This window comes from Planococcus citri, chromosome 4 (assembly GCF_950023065.1).
Source record: "Planococcus citri chromosome 4, ihPlaCitr1.1, whole genome shotgun sequence".
NCBI classification, from domain to species: domain Eukaryota; kingdom Metazoa; phylum Arthropoda; class Insecta; order Hemiptera; family Pseudococcidae; genus Planococcus; species Planococcus citri.
In genome coordinates, this window is record NC_088680.1 from 51713120 (window position 1) to 51737214 (window position 24095).

The 24095-nt window shown below is 34.8% G+C and overlaps 1 protein-coding gene across 3 annotated transcripts in view; it reads right to left on the reverse strand.

The window, feature by feature from the left end:
- The window catches only part of LOC135844986 (uncharacterized), a 29828-nt gene that overhangs the window by 2207 nt on the left and 3526 nt on the right, over positions 1-24095 (reverse strand). For 2 of the 3 annotated variants that reach the window (XM_065363410.1, XM_065363409.1), the window contains 5 exons: positions 15570-15632; positions 7049-7178; positions 6839-6953; positions 6473-6660; positions 1792-2017 (listed from right to left, as the gene is read on the reverse strand). In XM_065363410.1, the coding sequence (XP_065219482.1) occupies positions 1792-2017; positions 6473-6660; positions 6839-6953; positions 7049-7178; positions 15570-15632 (722 nt within the window). Of the gene's footprint in view, positions 1-1791; positions 2018-6472; positions 6661-6838; positions 6954-7048; positions 7179-15569; positions 15633-17416; positions 17842-24095 lie in introns of those variants that run through there. The other variant, XM_065363411.1, reaches the window with a different exon arrangement.

Below are 24095 nucleotides of genomic sequence, written 5' to 3' on the forward strand. Positions count from 1 at the left end.
ATTTTATCCAATTGTAAATAATTTCGAGCAATTTTAAAATATTTTTCTATTGTCATAATTTTCAACGAATTTCTTGTCTATTTTCTATTTTGGGAGGTGTTTGAAATTTTTTTTGCTTTGTTTCATATTCATTAGGTAGTTATTTTTTAAATTTTCTCTTCAATTTGTAATAAATACTCCGGTTCTGATAATTTTTCAGTAATTTTAAAATATTTCGACAAATATTTGTTTGCACCTTTGTTCAATATTTATGTATCTAATACCTTGTGACTGTTTAAACAATGTAATAAAAAAAATATATGTATTTTATGAATTTTTACATCTTTCAAAATGAATTTCTCTTTCCAATTTCACTCTAATGTAGTCTGAATTTTAGCAGAAATTTCAGCTTCTTGCTCAATTAGTTCATTTTACAATATTTTGATATTTTTTTTCCAAGTCTGCAAATGTAAAATTATAGAATCTAATCAGCTCTGAATAGCTCTAATCCAATCAAAATTCTGATCTGATGAGATATAATTGAACGTGGGGAATGCTCGGATTTCATCAAATCAGTCAGATTTCTCTCATTGAATCCGATCATGACTGAACGGATCTAATCAGATCAACTCAAGTCAAATTAGATCCATGAAATGTTCAGATTTGATCAGAGATTCCATCATTTTCTGCTAGATTATTTTGATTTGAAGCAAATATAGCAACTTTTACAAATTTTCTACTGAAATGAACTTTGTCGACAATTTCAGCAATTTTTCAATATTTTTTTCGAATTGCTGCGAATATTTCCAATGAGTTTACAGTGAATTTTGCTAATTTTCCTCTAAATTTTGTAATTAAGGTATTTTTCATTTTTTGAAGTACCTACCCAGTTTTAGAATTATTATTTCAAGCGGTTTAATATTTTATTCATTTCCACTCAATTTTCAGCGAATAAATTCTGAAGTACAAAACTGTAAAAAAATCATTAAAACGTGTTTGGGTATTTTTTACATGAATTTATCTGGCTTTGAAATTCTATCAAATTTTACAAGAAAAAAATAATCGTGCAATTTCAACAATTTTCTGTCGATATTTTTATTACTATCTGGCAATCCACTCGATTTCAACGATTTTCAAGTCTTTTGTTGATATTTTGGTAATACTGTAGCAGTCTGCTTGAACTAGGTAGGGTAGAATCTAAATTAAAAATTCACCACTTTCCTATATCTATTCGAAGCAACAGTCTTGCCCTGAATTTTCGATATTTCAAAGGAACTGGATTCCTTTTTTCGAGCTCTGATTTCGAAATTTAATCACTAAAGTACATAAAATATTCTATTCTAACACGAGAATTATTTTTAAAAATACGGTACAATAATTATTCTGCATAGATTTCGTAGATCGTGTGATCGTATCTGACGAGTGTTACTCTAGTCACGTGATTATGAAAATTGAACCGTGCACTAAAATATCACTCGTCAAATATGGTATCACTGAATTGTCGTCGTACTCCATTATCCGTAGCCACGTTCGACTAATTAACTTACAATTACGTAGCACGTCCTCACATCGTCGACTCGTCGTAGTAGAGTAGAGTGAAATGAGTGTACGAGTACGAACATTGACATGTCAACCAGACAGTCTCGTACTCTACACATCAGAGAATTCTTTGCCATCTTCGTCCAAGTTCAATAATACACAATATAAACAATATTACAATCTTACTAAATAAATAATATAATTTTTTACACAAAAATACTTTAAAAACAACCCTTCTAACGCTAGACAAAAATAATCATCACCCCTACCTACCGCATCTTTCTCTTCTTGTAATCGTTTATTAGCTTCTTCCTGCAGATCGGCGTCCGTTAAAATTTCGTTCAAATCTTCCGGTAATAAGGTGGCCGGCGTGGGAGTCCGGTTCACACGTACTACGTTGCTGTTGTAGTTAGCAGAATAATTACTACCGCTCGAACATGACTCGACATTTTCCATTTCCGGCCCATGATTTCCGTTGCAGTCGTTCAGTCGGAGATTCCTATACACGCAAATACACTTCGATTACTACATAATACATACATACATACTCATAAAATATGGCCGAAAAAATATGTACAAATATAAACGTACAGTCGCGAACAGTTCGATAATTAGCTGTTGTTTTTTTTTCATTTTTTTTTATTCGTCGCATTGTTCGCGGTCTCTCTCGTTAATTGACGCAGCAGTCGACGAGCTCCTCGTTCGCGTCATCGTTAACTCTCTTCGCAACGCACACTTTTTTTATACGAGTATTTTTCAAACGAGTTTTCCACGACATAATAAATTTTCCATCTTCGCGACATCGACACCGAGTCGAGATTCTCCTTCTTAAAACCGTACTATCGATACCAGAATCGCGAATACACACACGCGGAGACAGACGTTAATCGTAAACATGTCCAAGTGCCAAATACGAACCTACTGCACGTATATATTTTTTTAAATAACAAACGTATTCCGGTGGTGTGGTGTAGGATTGGAGGTATTTAATTGATACCGCGATCTAAGACCTAACACAGAGAGAAGGGAGGGGCCTTCAACCAGCCAGGTGATTAGTGTAGCTACACCTGCCTCCTTTTCAACAGGAATTCCAAGTCATGGGAAGCTAGGCTAGTTTTTATACCTTTTTAAGGGTGCTCAGCGTGTCCCTTTTCTTTTGCTCAAGGGCTTCGGCAACCTGCGTCGAGATATAACGGTCGACGAGGTAGAGATCTAGTACATACAATGGGAACAGGGTTGCCCATTTTAAGCATTGGAATGCGTTCGGATATCAAAATCAGCTTTCTCGATCACATTTTCGTTTTGTTGGAATATTTTCGAAAAATTGAACCCAAAGGAGGGTGGAAGGGGAAGAGTATGGCAACATTTTTCAATTTTTTAGGGTTTTCAGCCAAATGATACATTGGGAATAATTTTTTCGATTCATTTGACCACACAATTTGGAAAAAAGGTCACTTTTCAAACTTTCAAGTCCACTCTTAACCCTGATTAAGCATTAACAGCAAAAATTGAACAAATTTTGGCTCCAGCAACACCTCGTCAATAATTCTACGAGAAATCGAAGGGGGGGAGCGTTGAAAAAAAATGAATTTTCTCTTCACACTCCTCAACCTTGCACATCCAGTTGTTCAATTTCATCCAATTGGACGCACAATTAAATTTATAAAAATATACAGAACACCAATAACAAAAAAAAACCGAACTAAAAATATAAGGGGAAACTAATCCGGTGGTTGCGATAAAAAAAACACACCCCTTTTTCGTCTCTTTCAATCATACGTACATTCGTGTAGATATTTCTACAAGCGAAGAGAATTTTCCATTGAAATAATAATCACGACAAAGAAGATTAGACCGAAAGCGGAATGGAACAGGCTTATGTGTTACGTATATCTCACCCTTATAAGCATTTTTAAAAGGTACCTTTGTTTAGAAAACTTCAACAAAGATTACCAAATTTTGAAGAATAAAATGGCGAATGAAAAGGGTAATCGATAGAGTGGGAAAGGGGAAGGGGAGCCATAACGTGTTTTTACTCAATTTTTTTATGCATTTTTCGAGAGGTACCGCGAGGTAAAAGTTTTCCATTGCTTAATATTCTTATAGAAGTTCAGATCTGAATAATTGTATGGCCGATATTTCGGTTTGAAATGTGGGGGGGGGGGCAGGAGGGAGGAGAGAAGAGAGCAGAATGTTGAAATTGAGCTCCAGTTCATCAGACAAAAAAGCCAAGGTTTTTTTCTAACTGATTTTAAATGGAATTGGTTGAAAACAGAAGAACGAAGTGTATACAAAGTCGGATTGAATTAATCGAAAATCGTTCAAAATCGATTTTCAGCACCCCCTTCCCCTCTTCTTCTGATAATAAAATTGAGAATACAGGAATTTTCAAAAATAGGAGAAAAATCAATGTTTTCGATAGTGAAATCGATAAATCGATTAATCGAATAATATTGTCTATCGATATCAATTCAACGTTAAATGAAAAATCGAAATCAAAAAATTGAATAATTCCCCCTAAAAAAATGAAAAAAAAATTCCGAAATTTTTATTACAGAATACATTTGATGAATGGGAAAATATCGATATTAATCGATTTTCATTCATTTTTTCTAAAATTATCGATTTTTGTGGACACAAAAAAATTTAAGAATTTCATGAAAAAAAAATCATAGAAAAATTAACAATAGCGATTCGATTTTACATACATATCGATTAATCGAAAATCAAATACCAGAAGTATCGATACCGATCTTGATGAACGAAAGGATGAGATTTTGTAGTGAACTGAGAAAAAAATTGTCAATTCTCGCTATTGTTGATTTTTCTGTGATTTTTTTTTCATGAAATTCTTGATTTTTTTGTGTCCACAAAAATCGATCATTTTAGAAAAAAATGAATGAAAATCGTTCAAGTAATATCGATATTTTTCATTTCGGATTTTCATTTTTTTCATTTTTTTTGGGGAGGGGAATCATTCAAGTTTTCAATTTTACATGTAAAGTTGAATTTATTAGAGTTGATTTTTTTTGATTTGAACATTTTTTACAGATGTTTAGAAAGTTCAAAGTTAAAAGACTAAAACAAATAGGCACGAAGATGTCTCTGCCTATTTATTTCAACCATATTATGTAATTTGTAGTTCACCAACCTAGACTGAAAATTTATATTTCTATTCAAAAATTAGTCAAACAGTTTTGTGATTTAACAAAAAAAAAATATCACAATTTCTTCAACTCAAGGTTCGTTTTTTCAACACGATTAGTCATTATTTACATTTTTAGCCTTGAGGGAAAGAGCGAACAGGCCCCCTCGCCCCTCGCTAGCAACGACCCCGGATGACATAATTGATCAATCGAAAATTAAATAACCGAAATGAACGATTTTAGCCATTAAAAAAATTAATTAGTCGACATGAAAAATTGAGAAAAATCAGACACAAAAAAAATGTTAGGTACAAAAGGGCTTTTAACAAAGTCTCAAATAAAGAAGGAAGACTCTGGAACGTCCATTAAAAAGTGACATTTTCAAAATGAAAAATGGGCCAATTTTACTCCCTTCTCTCCAAAAATCTCACGTTTACACATTTCTGCTATTTCAGGGTGTCAAAAAAAGTTTCCAGACAAAAAAATCATAACTTTTTCATGACCTATTTTTCACATTTTTACCGCATAGAAATACCCCCCCTCCCCAAAAAAATTAAATAACTTGAAACTGCGAATAATTTTTCCTCAATTTGTAGTTTTATTTTTCTGATGTTTTGAACAAATTTTCAATTTTTTCAATCTTTTTTTTCATTTTATAGGGTTTTAAAATTTTTTCAGGTGTGTTTCGAGCAAAATACATAACTTTTTCACGACTTATTTTACACATTTTTACCGCATAGAAATACTCCCCCCTCCTCCCAAAAATTAAATAACTTGAAACTGCGAATAATTTTTCCTGAATAAATTTGTAGTTTCATTTTTCTGATTTTTTGAACAAATTTTCAATTTTTTTATTCTTTTTTTTTCATTTTATGGGGTTTTAAAATTTTTTTAGGTGTGTTTCGAGCAAAATTCATGACTTTTCTATGACCGTTTGACACCCTGTATTTTAACGTTCAAAAAATGAAAAATTGAGATTTTCGTCGCTCAATTCTAACTGAAAATGACAATTTGTAAATTCGGAAAGAAATACTTTTTTTGACCTTTTTGAGACAGAAGGATTGTCGAACAAAAATCACTATTTTTTCTAACCGAAAGGACCACCTAGACACTCCTTAATCAGCTCTTAGAAGTTTTCAATCAAAAAGTCAACCAATTGAAAAAAAATATTCGATCCTATTTCAATATGATGAAATTTCTCAACCAATTTTGCGAATTTACTCATCTCTTCGTAGAATAAAACCGACATCTCATTCGAAATCACTCACTCAACTCCACAGTTCACACATTCCAACACACCGAGCAATCCATTTTATTCATCATCATTCGCATCGTACTATAAAAACTCAAACTAACGGCCAATTCACAGCAGCAGAGTTCATCGACAAGACGTTATGTTCACTCGACGACGACGACAACGACGTTAATTACGTAATTTCTACAACCACCAGTCACCACCCATCGGTTAAGTCGAGAAAAAAAAGAGCTTAATTTTGAGGTCACAAGTCAATTATACGAGATCCTACATTTATATACTCGTACTCGTACACTTAAATACACGTGCACTCTTCAATTCTAGTACACTCCGCGATAAAACATCTCAAAACACGACACACGCTCCGGAGATTATTGTAACGCAACGAGGAGCGTCGACCGTGGTCATTTGACCAACGTTTCGTCGGAATTGAAATAAAAAAAAAAAAAACATCTCATCGTATTTAAAAATCTAACTCTCAACGTACCACTACATATAGCTTTACACTTATACACATAAAAATGGGGAGTAAAAAAAAAGAGTAAAAAATTACCTCAAATTATGGGCGATTTTGACGCTCGCATGATGTCTTGCACCGGCAGATTCGTAATGCGCATCCTCAATTATAGGTAAACCGACTCTATTTACATCCGGTACGAATGGCGATGACGATGGCGTAGCGTTTATCAATGCGTTTCTATCGACATGCTGAGCGTGGTTATTTTTTACCATTTCGTAAGCCTAAAAAATTATTATGGTGGCAAAAAACGCCCGCATTTAGCAAACTAGGCTACTAAAAATGTCACGTTAATGGTCCTACATAAGTCTACGGGTAGGTAAAAAATATCGAGTAGACATACATACGCATGCATATCAAATTAAAATACAGAAAGATAAGCTAGACGAAGAGATCTCTCACCTGCATTTTTTTCGCCACGAATTGATCTCGTATTTCGGCTCTTCTTCTCTTTTCTACATCATCTTTTTCAATTTTTTCAGCCACTCTGCGAGCGTACATCGAATCGATCATCTCTCTGCAGAACAGACATCAACGTATCAAGACATTTGAAGCAATTTTGAAACCGAAGTAACGAGATGAAGTGTAAAGCTCTCTAGAATAGGTACTTACTGCTGCCTGACCATTTGTCTGTATTTCTCAGCCGCTTCGACGATCTCCTTCTCTTGTTCTTCTTTAGCTTTGGGAAAATCTTCTCGAACGCGTGCATTTCGCTCTTTGTTGCCTCCATAATGCTGTTCAACTGTCAACCATCACAAGGAAAGAACAAACATACTATAAGTACATGAAGAGCACAACTACGAGTAAGAACTAAGAAGCGAACATGAAGCTAGGCTACGCGAGGCGCGCACGTATATGGCGGCGGTCGCAGCGGCGCCGCCGCCATTCATCGTCTTTTTCTTGGCTGCTGCTGGCTTATTGCTGTGCTGCTGCTTCCCGGCGCGGCCAATAAGCCAGGCCAGTGTAGTACATAGGAGAAGAAAAAGACCAAGACAGACAGAGATAGAGGATACAGATAGGTAAAGGTAGGTACAATATACAGAGAGACGAGTATCTCTCATGTACGAGTACAACAAAGCGAAAACCAGTTTTAGGAAAAAGTCCGTCGACCGGCTAAAAATATTTATCGTCTATCAACCTTGAACCAACTCCTAATCGAGGACACACGATAAACCAAGCAAGACCCTCGCGGCCATACCTAACAAAAGAACGTATCTCGGTCAATTCTACGTACCTATATCTACAATACACACCACCATCTCACTGCCTCTACTCTATAGGTACTCTTGGAACAACAAGAAGAGAAGAAGAGAACGCTGAACGCTCCTCTTCGGTGCTCCTGCTCCATCGCCGAAGAGCTCGGCGATGGCGGCGAACCGGCGATCGTGTTGTTGTTGATTGCTACGCCGCCGCTGCCAACAAACACTAAATCTTCATCTTAAAGGTCATGTACATATTGTGAACGCGGCGGCGGCGGCGACGACGACGACGACGACGACGGGCGACGATGTGGAAGAGCAAGACACGCACTCGCAGCGCAGAAGAGAACAGAACAGAAAGAGGAGAGAAGACTGAAGATGAAGAGAGGAACACTCTCGGTAAAAGATTACTCGACAGAAACGACTTTAAAATTACCGTATAAATAACAAGTAGAGCACTACCAAGAGAAAAGTTAACGCATTTACAACATGAACACTGAACAGGGTCAACAAAGAACGGGTCATCGGTTCCGAAACAAGAACACCCATCTCTTCCAGTCTGTGGCTGGGCTGCAGTGGATAAAGGTTGCCCTGTCTCTAGATATCACTTCTTCTTCTTGGTGCAGCATCCACGACTGCAGTGCACGAGAATGAGATGAGGAAAAAAAACACAATCACGTATGTATCTTTATGAGTGTAGTTGAATTGGTTTTCTTTTTCTAGCTCTGGAACTAGCAACTAGCGTCTGGTCAGATCGTGGTTGTTGGCAATATCGAGATTTTTCAAAGCAGCTAAAGCCAGATCTACCATCATCTGACACTATTCAAGGCATCAAAAGAAATTTAGGTGAACTAAGAGGGTTGATTTTGCTGAGGAAACCTCCAGGTTCGAACTCAAAACTTGAGCCAAAAGGCAAGGTTGTCAGCATAGAATAAAAAATGTTAAATAACCCCAATACGAGTAAGTAACAAAAAAATGTAAAAAATATTCTGATTGGTTGGAAAATTGAACTTTACTAAGCTTTTGGATCGTAAACTGATTGCGTTTTCACCATTATGATGCTAAAATTCTTCAAAAAGGCTCAAAAAAGTTTTTTTTTTCATCCCTCCCCCCAAAAAATACCCATCATAATATTCTGGTTAAAAATTCAATTATTTGAATTCCTCGCGTAATTTTATTCAATTTTGATTAGATCACCTGACACTTTCTCAATTAACTCGAAATCACGACTCAATTTTGAGCTCAAAATTCCCCGGAAATGTTTAAAACATATTTTCATCAAAATACATATTTGAATTCCTCGCGTAATTTCGACTTATTTTAATAGATCACCTGACCCTTCCTAAATTATCTCAAAATCACGACTCAATTTTGAACTTGAAATTCTCCAGAAATGTTCAAAACATATTTTCATCAAAATACATATTTGAATTCCTCGCGTAATTTCGACTTATTTTGATAGATCACCAAACACTTTCTCAATTAAGTATCTCAAAATCATGACTCATTGAACTCAAAATTCTCCCAAAATGCTGAAAAAATACATTGGCAATTTCTTTTGCCATGACAAAAGGCGAACAAATGGCAAAGCTACAGCCAATGAGCGACGAGCACTTGAATTTTGCCTGTTCAATTGCCACAATGGCAAAAATTTCAGCCAATGAACAAAGAGACTGACAAAAAGTGAACAAATAGCAAAAAAATTGTAGTTTTCAAACTTTTTGGAGAACTCGAATTTTTCAACGGAGCGCAGGTATTTTACCAAAAAATTCTATTTTTGGACAATTTAAACAAGTGGAAGGGCTTTTGGTAAATTTTTTGGCAAAAAAGCAAACGTTTTGCTCAATTTTTGAGAAAACAATGAGAGTTTTTGGATTTTTTTTTCTTCAAAAAATAATCATTTTTAGCAACTTTTGAAAAAAAACGAGATTTTTTAGCTACTCAGACAAAAGTCAAGATTTTGCTATTTTTGACCGAAAGCGAGACTTTTAACAATACATAATTCTAGCAAAAGGCAACGCTTTTTAGCAACTTTGGGCGAAAACTTTTTGACAATTTTTGCATATTTTTGAAAAAGCCATAATTTTTGACAATCCTTGGTAAAAAGCAAAACTTTGACAATTTTGAGGATCGTTCTCAATTTTTTCCGAAAAAAGAGAAAAAGTCCGAAAAAGTAACCAAAAAGTGACTAAAAAACTAATAAAATGTCTGCAAAACATTCTACCCAATGCAGAAAAAAATCTCAAAAACGTTTTTAATTAAATTAAATTAATGAACTTATATAAAACATTTTTTTAAAATTGATTCTTAATAAAAATAAATTTAAAAAAAATCAAAATTTATTATTTAAAAAAAAACAAGCAAGGTCACAGGTGACCTGGCAACGGGTTCCCCTTAAAGTTGATACCATAAAACAAATTTTAAAACTCCTTTTTATTAATTACGACGAGTACTACTTTTTAAAATTAAAAAAACGATGAAATGTCAAATGAAAATTGAAAATGGTATTTCAAAAAAAAAAAAAAAAATTAAGTTATTAGGTATGTAGGTACCTCTTCTTAATAATAAATTAATAATTTCATTCGGGAATTAAAAATTAAAATTAATCGTAGTTCATAGTTGTATCTTGTATTGTCTCATTTCTGACTTCACCAATAGAAGGTGTTAATTTACATGAAAAATAATTCTATTTACGCGACACCAGACAGCGCTAGTCTACGTTACTGAAAACCTGATGAGCCGTAGCGATTCTAATAGGGTTTCCCGAGGCGGGGCTCGGGGAACCCTAAAAATTGATTTAATTTTTTTCAATTAGATAAATTAATTTGAAAGAAATTACGAAACAAAACGTTCCTATAAAAATCTGATGATGAAACTCAATCGAGATTTTGGCAGTTTTAGAAAAAATCAGGACTTTTTGACAAATACGAGTACGAGTGACAAAAAAAAAGAGTTACAGTTTTACAATGTTTCTCAAAAAATTGAGATTACTTCGCAACTTTTTGAAAAAAGGCAACATCATATTTTAAAATTTTTGATAGAAAAGTCAAACCTCTTGCAGTAAAAGACAATTTTAACAAAATGAAAGAATTTTTAGCCAGTTTTGGCAAAAAAACAAAGACATAAGAAATTTAATGAGGAAAATTGAAATTTTTCTCAATTTTTAATAAATAGGGAGACTTTTTAGCAATTTTGGTAAAAAAGAAAATGCTTCGAATTGTTGACAAAAAGCAGAACGTTTTGGCAATTATTGGGAAAAAATGTATGCTTTTTTGCAATTTTTGCCAAAAAAGCGAGATTTTTTCGTACAACTTTTTGTAAACAAACAAGATTTTTAAGCAGTTTTTAAATCTGAGATTTTTTTTGGAATTTTTTGGCAAATACGAAAGGAGAAACTTTTTTTTTGCAATTTTTGACAGAAAGCAAGACTCGAACAATATAAAATTTCGAACATTCTTTTAAAAAAAGTAACCTCTGAAACCGAAATCTAAAAAAAGTTGAGTAACCAAAAATTGCTGTTAGTAACATTTTTTGAGAAAAAGCGACACTTTTTTTTCTGCAAGAAACGAGACTTTTCAAGGCAGAAGCGTGACTATTTCATTGAAATTTCATCCTTTTATGACGATTCTCAGTGATTTTAATACTTTTAAGAGAGCTTTCATGTCATCTTAATAAGTTTTCAACGCTTTTTTCTTATGGATTTATGATAAGTTTTATTGGATTTTATTCATTTTTGACGATCTATGGTACCTTGTAAAGTTTTTACTCGAGTTTAAAAGAAGTTTCAACTATGTTTATGCAATATTCTTGTTCAATTTAAGTAGTTGAATTTTACTGAAATTTCATCCCTTTTTGGAAATGACGAATGTTCAGTGATCTTAATGCATTTTTGAAAGGTTTTTACCCTGATTTGAGACGTTTTCAACACTTTCGTTCACATTTTCAGGATTTTTACATCACTTCAAGATACTTTTACGACTGATATTTGACCATTTTACACACCAATTGTGAGTGTATGGAGCTCATAACACCTTACATTTTGATTTTGAGCTGAATTTCAACCATAATACAGTTATGTAGAACTTTAAGAGTTTGATGCTTGACCCGACGATCCTCCAAGTTTACCTGGCTCAAGTTCTAAGTCGAATTGCTACTCTATACTATATTGAACATGAAAGAACCTGAGAAAAACTGCTGATGAGGTGAGAGAAAGGAGAGGCAAAAAATTGAAACTTTCATAGACTACAACTTCTTCGCTGAAAATTGAGATTTTTCTGATATTTTCAATCACAATTTCAAATGTATTCAACTCGAGTGAATTTTTCCAATTTTTCACACGAAAAGACATATTTTTAGTAAATAGTAAATGTTACTAAACTGGAACCGAATTTTTTCAAACTTGAAAGCTATCAACACTGAGGAAGGAAAATGGCCTCTTTTGACCCTGGCTTGCAAAAAATACTACCCTTTTTCCTACAAAGGTGCCCAATTCCTCCACTCTCTCTAACGAATTTCACACACATTTTCAAAGAGGTTCCAAATTATGAAACGATAATGACTTCCACTGGAACTTCATCCTTACCCATTGTCACCTAAATTTTTCCCCAAACAAACACACAATATCTTCTTACTACGTATTTTTCACTATTAAATTTTCAAAACAGAACAAAAAAACTGCACGTAAATTCATTCCTCATCTTTATGCAGCGGCATGACTTGCACACAGCGAATGACGCATTATTCGAGGTAAATATTTGTCAGAAATTTTCACGAGAAGAAATCGTCACCACGAGGTAGGTATTTTTTCACAATTAGGTATTTATCTTCGATCGTGAATTCGTGATTCGTTTTAGGAAATCGAAAGGGAAACGCGTCACAGAAGTCTGCATCATTTCTTGCGGTTTTTTTTTTCTTACTCGTAATCCATTCGACGGTGGTCAGGAACCGGCGCGGTGGCGCGGCATCGTCGCACACTCTAAACCGGTGACCACCGTGACCGGTGACGTGGTATGGAAAATTTTGCCAAACGAAATGCGGCGCAAAGTAGATTTATTCGTCTGGACACTTTCACTACTCGTATCATCATTTTTCTTTTCACACTGCCGTATATTTTTAGAGAAAGGAATAGAGGTACCAGACAGACATCGATGCTTCGGATGCCGAAGGCCAAATACGAGTAGATTCCGCATCTTATTTGTGATGACGGTGATGACGATACGATCGATGCAATCGACCCGGTTACCTTATCGAAGATGTTTTTTTTTTCGTTATAGGTACTCGGTACTTTTACTTTTTTGCTTTTCTCGTGCTGAGAGAAAATGGCGAATTCAGATTTCTCTCTTTCATCGAAGTGCACGATTGTTTTTCAATTAGCAATTCGACGAAGAATGGACGAGAAACTTGGCAGAGAAATGAAAGGGCAGCTGGCAAAGTAAAAATGCAGCAGTGTTTTCGAAAAGATTATGTAATCAGAGAGTTTCAACTGAACTGATGATTGTTTTCCTCAAAATTGACTTGAAGCAAACCAATAGACCATTAAGGTGGAGTGGAACAGAAGTCCGAGGAAATAGCTTTCAGGAGAGCCTAAATTTTGATATTAACATTACTGATGCTAAAAAAAAATTGATCACACTGCAGCAGAAAATGAACAGATTTGACTAAAACCTTCAACCACACAAACCAAAACCGAACCCATGAATCATACAACCAGAAAAAAAAATGATTTCAAGAGTGATCTCTAGTCTGAAATAAACCACGAGGAAAAACCTCCAATTTCCATCTGCATGAAAAATCCATCCAAAATGGTAAAAATTTCTAAAAAAAATACCATAAATTTCCCATACAAAAAGAATCACGAATCAAAAAACCAGATTCAACCGCCATAAAACCACCAGAAAATTGGCAATCCTGGCTAAACTGGGCATTGACTTCTTCGATCGGATTCTATAAACTCTCACACGTCAAGTTTCATAGCAAGGTTCGTGAAAGCAAAGCAAAAAAAAAAAATACAAGATAACCTTGATGATGAGACGGTTTTTTTCTTCTAAAAAAAAAAAACTAGACGTTCTTTTCGATTTTATATAAGAACAAGTACCAAGTACCCACTCCACGTATGTAGTACTAAGGTACATGAAAATGAGTAAATAACACATCAAACGAAGGGGGTACAAGGGGGGCAAACACGCTCTAATCAAATATTATACAAACGAGATACCTGAACCTATTACCTAGGCACATATTTGGCAACGTGTAGTCGTAATAAAACGACCAGAACCATTTTTGCGAATCCGCACAACCGGCATCGGCACACAATGCGAAAAACCGGAGTGGTTTTGAATCTGAAGCGACGTTGCCAAATCACCCGGTCAGTAAATTTTTCGCTACCAAGTACCAGGATCGCGAAAAAATAACACATTGGGAAACACGACCGACGATCGTGTATGAAGTAGAAATTACGAAAGAAAAAAATAATTGCCAACGACTTGCGGAAAGAAGCGCGAAAAAAATCCAAGACTCCCACAATGTACCTTCGAATCGTGTAAATGGTAATTTTCCGAGTCATTATTTCAAGCTGCCGACTACCTGGCTACCTATCTCTCTACCTTACTTATACCTACACCTACAACAAGTACATTATTGTGTTTCTTTTTTTTTCACCATTTTATATAGGTAGGGGTACAACAATGAAACACCGGTTGGTATACCGGCTAGAAGCTATTACAATCGGATATGAAGTTAATAAACTATGAAATTTATTGTGTAACCAGGGATGATGTGGTTTTCAAGTTGGTTATATTTGAGAGGTACGAGAGGAGGAGATGACGAATAATTGAGCAGAAATACCGAGAAATGAATTTAAAGCATGTTGGACGAGTGGTTTTAAAATTGAGGGGTTCCGTGGAAAAAGGGCCTTAGTCATTTTTTTTTTTACTGATTTTTACATGTTCAAAAAGACTTGCAAATTTTTTTCTATAAGAAATTATTTTCCAATTCGTTTTTTTTTTCATGGAAGAACACTTAAATATCACTGAATGTGGTGAAATTAATTTAAAAAATTTTGTTTAATATATTCAAAATTGTAAAAATCAAAAAAACAAAAAAAAATGGCAAAGGCCCCTTTTCCAAGGAACCCCTTGAATGATTTATGAAAAAAACCAGAGCATGATGGCATTTTTTTAAGAACCAATTTTTATCAAAAAAATGTCCCTTTTTCATGCCCCTCAAATTATTTATAAAAAAAAACCAGAACACGATGGCATTTTTTTAGAACCAATTTTTATCAAAAAAATGTCACTCGAAAGTCAAATATTGGAAAAATTGATGAAATAATAATTAAAAACCGGGTTCATTGGAGAATAAAATAAACTTTTTGATTTTTTGTTCAAATTGCAGACAATTTTTTGGAAAAATTAAAGAAAATGAAACCAGAAAAAGAGTCGAAGAGGCAGATGCGATGAATAGTCGCGAAATTCAATATTTTTGAGGCAATTTACCAACAGGCAACGAATGTAATATTTTCCATCAAAATTCAGAATGAAAATTTGAACAAAAGAAAAAAATAATTTTTTGGATATTTTTTGAATAAAAAAATTGAAACAGCTCCACAAAAACATGAAAATTAAGTGGACTTCATTCGCGAAGATTTTTCTCTTTCTAATTTCCATTTTCAAAAATATTTCACTCAAAAAAGCTTCAATTTGATATTCTAATAAAAAAAAATCATTAAAAATTGTTCGAGATGCGTTGAAAAAATCACTACTCGATCAAATCCAAGAAAACCATCACTATCCTCTCTTCAACAACTCCAACTCGATAAAAAAAAAATCACCCTGCACATCCAGCAAAATCAACAGCCAGCAAACCACCAAAACACAGTTCGAAATTCAAGCTTTAAAATTAAAAAAAAAAATAATAATCATAAATACACCGCTTACCTTCTTGCTTCTGTAACTGATACGCGAGCGCTTCGTCTTCATGGACGACCCATTCACGACACACTGAAACATAGGAATTTTTGCAAAAATCAACTCTCGGTCGAATTCAAGCCAAGGTATAGAGGCTAAGCCAAGGGAAGGCACACAGTACTACAATCCACCTACACGACGACGACTTCGATATAGGTACTCGAACCTCTCAGAGAGATGGAATTTTTCGACTATAGATAAACGCTTTTGGACCACCCGCCAATTACCATTGTTTCCAGCATATACTTAGAAATGGGAATACGCATTTTAAAAGGTCTACACGACATTGACATGTTACCCACGGAGTCTGCGAACAATGCTGCCCATTTTTCAACTCTTTTAAATGTCCGCTATAGTAAGACTATTTAGGTAAAATGGCATAGAAAGAGACAGCCAGGGTCTATTATTTAGCGATGAAATTCGCAATAGCTTGACCATTCGAGGAGCCGGTTTAGGCTTTGGCTTTTGTATGGTGTTATAGAAATTCGCGGACTTTTTACTCGTACCTATTTGGCGCCTGAGTCTGTTCGATTCGTTTCCTCTTCGCAGGTTCTTTTCTTTAGGGGTATTATTTTTTTTTGGCGCGATAAACCTGGTGTGAGGATATGGGAACGGTTTCAGAAATACGAGTCGTAGATTGTGAAGATATTTTATCGACGTGAGGTATTCGAGGAATGGGGGGGGGGGAGAGATTTTCAATGTCGAAATTAGAGGAGTCAAAGGCTAGAATTATCGAGAGAGTAAACGGTTCCAGAAATAAAGAGTCGTCGATTGTGAAAATATTTTATCGACGTGAGGTATTCGAGGGTGGGTGGGAGGGGGGTGGGGTAATTTTCAATTTCGAAAGTAGAGGAGTCAAAGGCTAGAATTATCGAGAGAATAATAAATTTTGAACTTGATGATCATTTGGTGGATTCTGTAGTTTTAAAGCTGGATCATTTTTGTCTTTAGAAGTCACACCTAAATTGATGCTCAAAATGAACGAGAAAATAAATGATTTTGAAATCTTGGTATTTTATGAATTTTTTCAGATAATTTTTAGATAATTTTCAGCTCAACACTTCAATTTTGCAGATACACCATTTTGGCAAAAGACCATTTTTGTCGTCTCCAAAAATTATGCCAGAATTCATTTTAAAAGTTTTCATTTTTTTCCTATTTTGAAGCAACGACACCAACAACTTCAGAAAAAATCAATTATGGGATCATAAGGATCTGTTTGGGTTCGTGGCAAGAGGAAAATTTCGTTCTGATTGAGGATCATCAATTTTAATCGTTTTTTCGTGAAATTTGCTAAAAATATAGCCTCATTCAAATCGTTCATCTTCAAAAAAAAAATCACCAACTTCTTAATTTCAAATTAAGCAAATTTAAACCTCATCGATAGAACCTTATGTAGGCAAATTAACGATAAACTCTTCCGATCACTCGCTTGCGAATCAGTTTTTCCAATTCCCATTCAAGACTTTCAAGATTCAAGACGAGGCCGATTGTCGAATGAAAAATCACACCGTGCATATAGTTATATGTGTAGATAGTTATTCGTGTCCAAGGCCATCGTCAGCATGGACACGTGCAATCACGTAATCGAGTGTTCACATCGATGGTAATTATCAAGCAACATGTTGCCGGTATATTCGAAACGGCCGATTATAATTCGCGGAACTTATCCGGGTTAGTCAATTGCTGACTCGATAAAATCGCCTTCAAGGTTGACCATACAGGCATACACACACACGATGCGTAGAAAAACGTCATGACAAGAAAAAAAATTGAGTAAAAATGAGGAAAAATCATAATAATTCAATTCAACTCACCAGCTACGCAATCCAAATGAATGGGAAAATTGATGAGAATTTCCAACTAATACCAGCTAGTTCGCACAACCGACATAAAACCGTAAACGAAATCGAATAAATAACATGGTCGTCGTCAAAATGGACGCCAGCATCGGCTTTTCCATTCTCTCCTCCTTTTCACCACCTCTACCAGCAGCAGCATCGAAGCTAACATGAGAATAAGACGCGGCCACTGCCAGCGGCACGCCGACTCATAAAAGTACGCCGGACATAGCATCAACGGTCATTTTTCCCAACTCTGCGGCGTGGCGTCATAAGCCATCTTTTCCTCCTCATTTCCACCAAACCAAAACCAAAACCAAAGGAAACGCGAGCGTGTGTGTAAAAAAAGCCACACATGGATCGTGGACCGGATAGGACGCGCAGCGCCGGCGCGACGCAACCGCGAACGCGCATAAAAGATCGACGATAAACCGGTTCATGCGCGTTCGACGACTGCGCATCGCGTTTGCACCGTCCGCGTCATACGCTCATACCACAAGCTTTGTACTTATGTATATGCTGCGGTAAACCTGCGTGGCGTGGAATGCGGCTTTGTGTCGAGCACACCACACAGGTAAGATAGAACGGAAGACGGGTTACATCTATCTACCTATGATACGGAGAGAATAGGTAAAAAAAAAAGGAGAAGAAAAAAGATCAACAGGTAACCCAAGACTATATAAAGTGACTAAACCAAATAATACCCAGAAAAACGACGATGTATAGAAGTCTGCGTTGCCAAATCTCGAAAACGTCCTAAGAAACGATCGCGAATGCCAATTTTTTTACCTGCTCGAGATGAGATTGGTTGCAGCCCGCCCTGAGAGTGAGAGACCAGGGAAGCTGACGTCGATTGTCCCGAGTTCCATTTCCATCCCATACATACACATAATACGTATACTCAGCAGAGTCTACATATAACCGAATAATTTAGCGCTAAATATTCATTCCTTTCTTAACGAACCGATAATACCTTGAACTTGAACACGAGTACGAGTATTTTCGCGTCGATAGGTAAAAGTATAAGGTACGCGAACGTGTCCAGCAGCGAAATCATAACCGCGAAGTAAATAACGAAGCGTGCTTTTATCGCTTCTGTACGTATTTATATAAGAACAACTCTACGAATCGCGAGTAAGAAAACTACATATACGAGTATTTATTGAACAGAAATCATATTGTTGAGCTGAGCTTTTCTTTCTACTCGTAGTACAACGATCCGATGTCAAACACATCGTTTAATAATTTATTAATTTCGCCAATAAAAAACGTTCGTTAACGAGGTAACGAACCGTATTCGTTAATTGAGCGTTAAATATAGTTATTTATTTTTACGCGTTCGCATTTTTTTGATACGAATAAGTACACGAAGACATGCCTCACATAAATTTCCGTTCAACTAAACTCATCTGTTATTTCTAATAGGAGCGGGATGCATATTTACTTACTCCATCTTTAGAATCGAATTCAAGATGAAACTTTTACTCCATACAAACAGGAGAAGTTTTCTTCGAATAAAACACAGAACTTCAGTGTGCTTAAACCACATAAGTAAAAGAATTTACGATAAAAGACTTCGGAAAAGGATTCCCAGCAAAAATTTAGAATGGAATACATTCGTTCAGACCGGATCAAATTCGAAAATCCTCCAAATTTTGTTAGACCTGACCAAATCCAATCTGATCCAATCATTTTCCTCGGGGTTTTATCAAGTCTCAAGAATGGAACAAGAAAATCTGATCGATACAAATTGCAGACAGAAACAGAAGAGCTGAACACGAATATGACATTTGTTTTTTAATTGGGACATCAACACATCAATCATCATCTCGTAAAATTGAAATAATTTTATTTCAAATTTGATCGAAGGGGGAGGGAGGATATTCGTAATTGGCGCCCTCGAAAACGTACTTACTCCGGGGTGTCCACTCATTTCTGGAAATGATTTTCCCTGACTTTTCCAGGTTTTCCAGACCATTTTTAAAAATTTCTTATGCTTACTCATACGCTTCTCTTTGAACTGGATACTTCTTCGAATAAGTATAAAAAACAGCTAAACTGTGATTATTAACTTTTTAAATAAATAAATAAAACATGCATCAAGTTTGGCCAATTGATACAATATTCATATGAATGACTTATGAAAATTTTTCTTTTCTGTTTTGGATTTTTGGAGGTCTCAAAATGTGGAATTTGTTCATGTCAAAGAGAGGAACAAATTGACCTGAGCGAAGCGAGGGCGAAAGCTTCTGAAAATTTGCATTTCGTGAGGCATAAAAACGAGGTTTTTTTTATGTAAGGACGAGTAGATTTGGCTTTTACTTAAGATTTTAGAATTAAAATTTTTTTTTTGAAGGAATTTGATTTTGAAAAAGAAAACAGGCCAAAGTGAGGGCGAAAGCTTTTGTAAATTTGTATTTCGAGATGCATAAAAACAATATTGTTTTTTTTCGTGAGGAGTTCATTTATTGGCTTTAAAACGTGATCTAGAAATTTTCATCTTGCCTTTGAAAAAAAAAGAAAACAAGCCCGAGCGAAGCGAGGGCGAAAGCTTTTGAAAATTTGTGTTTCGAGAAGTAACAAATAATGGTTTCCTTTCATCACAGGTCCTTATCCAAATATTTGCAATTAATCGTTTTTTCAAAATTTCAGGGATTTTGCGTGAAAATTACAAAACTTCCTGACATTTCCAGACCGACCAAATTCATTGACTTTTCCAGGTTTTCCAGGCTTGTGGACACCCTGCTCTATCATGTGGCACGTTACTGGAACAATTTTTTTGGAATTTGATCCTTTTGGAGGTGCTGAAGAGCTTTTAGATCACGTCTAATCAAAAAACAAAATGCCAAATTTGTGTTCAGCACCTCCGAAAATATACCAATAAATATTACACGCTTTTTTATATTTTTTTTTGAAAATTTGACTCAAATTTGAGGAGGACATAGCTCCCCCTTGGCCCTTATCGAGAATATTAATTTTGAAAAAGCATAAAAATTTGAAAGTTCAACGTTCATCTTTTGAAAACTTTGATAAACGTTTTTGAATCTAATTTAAATGCTCTTTCGAATTGTGAAATCAGTTTCGAGACAAGTTCCATAGAGGCGAAGGTAATACACTCTTAAGCCTTTAAATTGGAGTATTTCGGGCTCGAGGAATTGCAAAAACAGAAAATGTCTTTCCCGTTCGTCCATCGAGGGGGCTGGGAACAAACTAATGGCGTTTATCTGAGTTGTTGGGAGGGTGGATTTGTGAGAAAATTAGAATAACATCAAAAAGACTTGAAATCAAAACCTTGGTTTAATTGACATGGAAAGACCCAAAACAAGTCACAAAAATATTTTGTTCAAACATTAAGACTGTGAAAAAAGAAAATTTTCAGTTTTTAGCAAAACCCCCAAAGAAAGGCTTTTTGCCAATTTTAGACAAAAACGTGAGATTTCAGGACACGATCATGCAAAAAAGTAAAACTTTTAGGAATTTTTTGCAAGCAACAATTTTTAGCAGTTTTGTTAAAAAAACAAAAATTTTTGACAAAAAGCAAAACTGACAATATTTTAGCAGAAAACAGGACTTTTTGGAAATTATCAATTTTTGGCAAAAAAGTGAGACTTTTGAAATTTTTTTTAGCAATTTTGCTGAAAAACCAGAACTTATGGGAAAAAGCAAAAATTCGAGGATTTCAACAAGAAGTTTTGGGAACTATTGGCAAAAAAATTGTTTATTTTTTCGCGATTAATTTTCAAAAAAGGAGACTTGTTTGGTAGTTTTTGGCAATTTCAGGTGAAAATAAAGTGAGAGGAAACTTTTGAATTCAGGGTGTCCGCTCATTAGTTGGGTTTTTGAGAACTCTAACCAAAAAGCTTATGGACATTAAAAAAAAAAATGATAATAATAATATTTCTAAGTTGAAAAAAAAAAACCAGAATTTATTGCAATTTCGGTGAAAAAGGAGATTTGTGTCAATTTTGATGACGATGATTCGTGTATTATTTTTCAAGTATCGAGATTTTTGACATTTGAGCGCGTCTAATTTTTCAAGAATTTTTCAAAGTGAAATTAATTTTCAAAACTCAAAATTTCTACTTACGTGTTTAAATTTGTTTTCTTTTCAACTTTGATAAATTAAAATTGCGAGAGAACGAGAGAGGGATCAAAATTTGTTTTCGATTGTTTTCTTTCAATTATGGCCCCTGCCCATCCCCAAAAAATTAAAGTTCCTAAAAAGGTGTAAAAAATGAATAGATAATATCAAAGTTGAGAAAAATGAAAAACTCAGAAATCACAGGTACTTTTTTCAAGAAAGAAAATGTAGAAAAATCGAAATTTTGAATGAAAATAGAGAAGGATAGTAAGTAATGAGAATGATGAATCTCAATGATTGAAAAATCTAAAAAAGAACAAGGTGTCTAAAAAGTGGGAAAATACGAAAAAACCAGGGATGGAAAGCTAGCTGAAAACTGAAAGCTGAGGAAGTTTGAGATTTTTGAAAGCTAAAAGCTTAAGCCAAAAGCTTCATTTATTCAGATTTTTTACAAATTTATTTGGTTCGTTCAGTTTCTGTTTGAGTTCTTTTTTGATTTTCACATTTTACTTATCTCAAGTTTCAGTTTTTTCGTTTTTCAACTTTTTTTTTTTTTTCGTTGTGGTTGAGAGTTCCCATTTTCCTTTTTATTCACCTCATTAAAAAAAATTTGAAAAGCTGACAAGCTAAAAGCTGAAAGCTGAGAAAGTTTGGGATTTTTGAAAGCTAAAAGCCAAAGCCAAAAGTTTGTTTTTTCAGCTTTCCATCCCTGGAAAAAACAGCACAAAAGCAGAACTTTTCATAAGGAATTCCCTTCAAATATTTCAATTTTTGTGCAATGGAAGGGGAGGGAGAAAGAAAAACAGCCATAAAAAATTATCAGATCTTAAAATATTGTAAAAAGTATACTTTATTGGAAATTTTGGCAAAAAAGTAGCACTATAGGAGCATCATAAATGGAAATAGTTGCGAAATAGCCAAAGAAATGAGTTTTATTGAAATCTTAGGACTGTTTCTCTAACCTTTTTTTTGATGAAAATAAGACCCAAAAATGAGAATTTTTGAGTTCATTTACAAAAACGTCCCAAGAACTTTCAAACAAGCATCCATCGAGTGTCGAGTGTTCAACTGTTTAGATTCATTTTCAGTCACTTTACAGCTAACATTTATCAAGGAACTCTACGATTACGATCAAAACAAATCGCGTATTTTAGCTCCCCCCTCCCTCGCAAAACCCCAAAATTCGGTCAGTCGATGAAAATGTTGAGTCACAAAGAACGAAAATTACACAGTAAAAATATTCGCAAACAATACCTCAATAATATTTTCTCGTTCACCGTTATGGTTATCATAGCTTGACATTCGTAGAAAATTTCACGAAAACACCTCACTTATTGACAAATTTTGATAGTTTTCCCCCGATAAAGACTTTTTCCACGCAACGCAATACAGTCATTCGATTTCACTATTTTCAACAAAATATTCAGCCCGATAATTCTTATCAAATAGAGAAAAAAACATTTTCTCTTTACGAGGTAGCTATTTTCAAGGCGACGAAAGTTGCTAAAAAAAAAACAGATACGTGAAATATCGAAAGTTTACAATGAGGGCTCAATCAGGCGATACATATTCATAAAAAAACATCTCTCTATAGCTGTAAAACAGCCTGTAATTCAATTTGTTGAGTAATTAAGTAGTCTATTGTAAAGAAAAAAAATGGCATTTTAACAATATCGCCTTGAAACCAGCTCAATAAATCATGGTCATTATCAACGCGACGAATACCTTAGATGGTGATCGAGCAAGGCACACTTGTGTGTTTTGAAATGAAAGTGCAACTACCGTTACAGAGTTGCATTTCCTGCGATAACATCGTACTATAAGAAAGCGAAGGCTGTATAGAAATTTCTAAGGCATTTCATAATTGGATACAATAATATGTAGGAAGTGTACACTGATACCTACAAGAATGTCAGCATGATTACACCAAAGGGTACAAAGTATACGTACTGTACATATTAATATAGTATATTATGGCAGATAGGTAGCTTCGGATTCTACCACACTGTGTGGAGTGTACAGCCTGCCTGAGTCAAACTTTTAAATACCGGATTGACACGTTTGCCTTCGAAAAGAAATTTACGTTTTAGTAAAATTGAAACAAAGGAATGTCAACGTGTGTTGTTAGTTTTACGACAGTGAATTTCTACGTAACTGCGTAAATACTCGAACAAAATACACAAAGTACTTTCGTTAAATGTACTGAAAATGAGATGATCTTACTCTTAGATAAAATATTATTGTAGGTGAATCGAGAGAAAGTAGGTAGGTACCTCGAAGATTTTGGATACTTTCAAATTGACTAATTGTACGAGTACTTTCTTCGTATAGTCATTAAGAAGAGTACATTCGTACATCAAAAAACCACTAAATAATATCGAAGACCAGAGAACTGGAGTCTTGAATTGCACCCAAGATTTCTCTTTTTTGGCAAAACTCGAGTCATTTGGTTAATTTGGCAACGTCGTCGTGTCGGGGAGGAAACAATCGAAAGGAAAAGAAGACGAGAGGATGGATTGGAATAATGATTATCGCGAGAATCAACTTCGCGTATCGGCGAGGGGTGTGCATAGA